Consider the following 3,258-nt stretch of genomic DNA (forward strand, 5'->3'; position numbering starts at 1 on the left):
CGCGCGTGGCAGCAGGGGGCGCTGACGCGTGATGCTGTGAGGTCTTCGCTCGCGCGCGTGGCAGCAGGGGGCGCTGACGCGTGATGCTGTGAGGTTTTCGCGCACGTGCACGTGGCAGAAGGGGGCGCTGATCCATGATGCTGTGTTTCTCCACAGGTAAGACAGTTCTGGGCAGGACGGGAGTGAGCCACACGCCCATGCACTGCAACACGGATGGATACATCGGCCACGCCCTCGATCCAATCGGCAGCCTCTTTGACACCCTCAGCGAAGTCTGCATAATTCCAGAGGACACCGTCTCCGTGACGACAGGTAGGCGAGCGCTGACTTCGTCGTTGTCATGCCCCCCTCATCCCACCCCGCGCACCCCTTTTCTACATGAAATCACAGCTGCCTGTTCTATTTCTTCTTCCTCTGGAGTAATGGGATGATTCGTCGAAAAATACGAGCAATCACATGCTCTCTGTGGTTCTATAGGCGGGCGATGATCGTTGCTTTATGACGATGCTAGTTGTGTTAGCGTGGATTACTCCAACACGTGTTATCTATAATGTGCACGTGGCTCTCGCAGCTTTGCGGTTTGAGAGTTTATAGCTGAAATTATGCATCTATTATTCAATACTCATGCGGGTAATGACACGCAGTATTCACGCGCGAGCACGGATCGTATGTTTCGTGTGTTATGTTCAAACCGTGATGTTTTCCCCACCTGACAAGCATTCGATTCTGTTCTCATCACGGGCTGTATGTGTCTTGCAGATTCGTCGACTAGTGTGCATGCCAACTTTGGCAGCACGAGTAGTTTGAGTGTGAGTCAGAAGTACCAGCACGTGTGCGTGCCGGGAAGCAAGGACCGCAACGAGTCGTATCTCACCCTCGCTCTGGAATCTGCACTCATCGGTGAGTCTCAACTACGAAAATCTCGACAATTAATGGCGAAAAACGAACGCAGATACGGTTTGTTTTGTGTTCGATTTTCGTTAAATTGATGCATTACGTTTCTGATTTTTGCGGTCGATTTCTTGTAAAGCAAACCGCTAGACTTGCTTACATGGCAGACGATTTTGGAGTGTACAATATGTAAAATTGCTCATAAGTTTTTGCATATTTAGTTAGTTTAAAAGCAATCTTTTCGGCTAAGCGTTTAAAGATGTGTTTAGTTATAGGTAACAAACTATCATGTCCAAATAATTACGACAAAATCTTTGCAATAATACCAAAAAAACTTAACACTTCACCCGCAATGAAGTCAGTCAAAACCACTGCGGTGGTCGAATGCTCAGTAACGCAGCGACTTACACTCGGCCTCGAAATTCCTCGTGCTTTTTGTCGTTCGCTCGCAAATGCCAACTTGTTTTCCTAAAGATGCGAGATTATGTTGTTAAATGCACCGGCAACAGCTCTGTGCAGTATGTGTGTGTGCTTCACGAGAGATCCGCAATGTTTACGCACAAGATTTAGCAGCGAACCGTCACGTCAATAACACGTGACCCCCGTGTTGTGTGTCGCCCAGGTTTTAGCTATGTCGTGTGTGTGTGTGTGTGTGTGTGTGTTTGTGTGTGTGTGTGTGTGTGTGTGTGTGTGTGTGTGTGTGTATGTGTGTGTGTGCGCGTATACCAGTTACAGCATGTTACAGCATAGTCTCCTATATACACATACAGCGAAACCTGTACTGATGACAACGTCACTTCATTTCCATTTTACACGCCGCAGTTTTACATGTTGATTTTACATGTATGTTTGACCGCGCGCGTTCCGACCCCACACCCCACCCCCTCCCCATCTCCGCAACCATCTCCAAGACAGAGATAGAAAGATAGGCAACAACAACTCTCGGGGGTAAACAAACTACATTGCAGGACGCAGTCATACGTGTAGGTATTTGCAGCGTTGTCGGCTGCGGAGAAGGCACCGAGGGTGGGTTGTCGGCGCCGACGACGGTGACGCTCATGCGAGCCGACGTCGGGACTTTGTCGGCGAGGCTCGGCAAAGGTGAGATAAGGTGATCGGAGTTCGTTCGTCTGTTAAAGCGGTGGGGTTTGTTTTCGGCAGTATACTGCGGACCGTATACGCTGATGCCGGGCTGCTGATAAGAGCAAACTGGATTCTCTTTCTCTCTCTCTCGTAACAGAGAGAGATTTGCGTTGTGCTGCCGCGGGATGAGCCGCAGACTCGGTAGAGAGAAAGCAGGAGAAGACGCGCACACTGTCACACACTGACGCACCCATGCTGCTGCCACGGGAGCAACTATAGTGAAAAATACGCAATATATATATACAATATATACGCGTAGACGAAACGCATAAATAAATAAATAAATAAATAAATAAATATATATATAAATAAATAAATAAATAAATATATATATATATATATATATGTGTAGGTGCGAGGGGTGCGGCGATACAGGTAGCTCACGATACGATCCATATACAAGCTTTACAATACGATTCATATCGCGATATATTCAAGAGAAACTAACTAGAAAACTATACTTTAAACCGGGACTATCCTATCATGTTACAAACGATTGTTACCAAAATATCTTTACGTGTCTTGTCTAGTTTGTAAATCGATATATCGATGAATCGTCCCAAACCTATTACATACAATAATCTTTATATTTTATTTTGTTTATTTATTTATTTATCTATTATAGCAGTCTCCCTCATATATATATATATAGGTATTATTAGCTCTTGAATAATATGTAGTATATATTAATAATATATAATATATATATATATAATATTGAGGCATAAAATACAACTGGTGCAAGACATAACAGCAGAGACGATGAGAAACCTGCATCCGAACAGGAAATTGGGTGATGGGTTGGTCGGAAACGCAATATCCAACAGACCTCGCTAGCGTTGATAGGGAAACCGTCGTAGTTCATAATTATTGTTGTAAAATAATAATTATGATATATAGTATCTATATAATATATAGATATAAGCGCATAAAATCTCAAACAGGCGCTCAATTCAAAGGCAAGGTCATTAATGATTGTAAAGAGAATACAAGTAATATACGCCGCGCGCGCGCAGCGTGCTGTGTGCGTGTGGAGAGAGAGAGAGAGACAGAGAGAAGAGAGAGAGAAAGAGAGAGAGAGAGAGAGGCAGAGAGAGAGAGAGAGAGAGAGAGAGAAGAGAGCGAGAGGAAGAGAGGAAAGAGAGAGCCATACCTACGTTCCTCTTGTCGCGCGTCTCTTGATCTTCTCCCTTCTGCCCTGTCCGCCTCTCTCTCTCCTCTCTC

General features: G+C 45.1%; 1 protein-coding gene across 1 annotated transcript in view; it reads left to right on the top strand.

The window, feature by feature from the left end:
- LOC106805985 (zinc finger SWIM domain-containing protein 6-like) overlaps positions 1–3,258 on the top strand; it is a gene marked incomplete at its 5' end in the record, with an annotated part of 24,165 nt that overhangs the window by 7,095 nt on the left and 13,812 nt on the right. Inside the window, 4 exon segments of the mRNA XM_014807797.1 lie at positions 157–312; positions 760–900; positions 1,879–1,992; positions 2,789–2,847. Of these exon segments, the coding sequence (XP_014663283.1) occupies positions 157–312; positions 760–900; positions 1,879–1,992; positions 2,789–2,847 (470 nt within the window).

Source organism: Priapulus caudatus, unplaced genomic scaffold (genome assembly GCF_000485595.1).
Source record: "Priapulus caudatus unplaced genomic scaffold, Priapulus_caudatus-5.0.1 Scaffold136, whole genome shotgun sequence".
Lineage (NCBI taxonomy): Eukaryota > Metazoa > Priapulida > Priapulimorpha > Priapulimorphida > Priapulidae > Priapulus > Priapulus caudatus.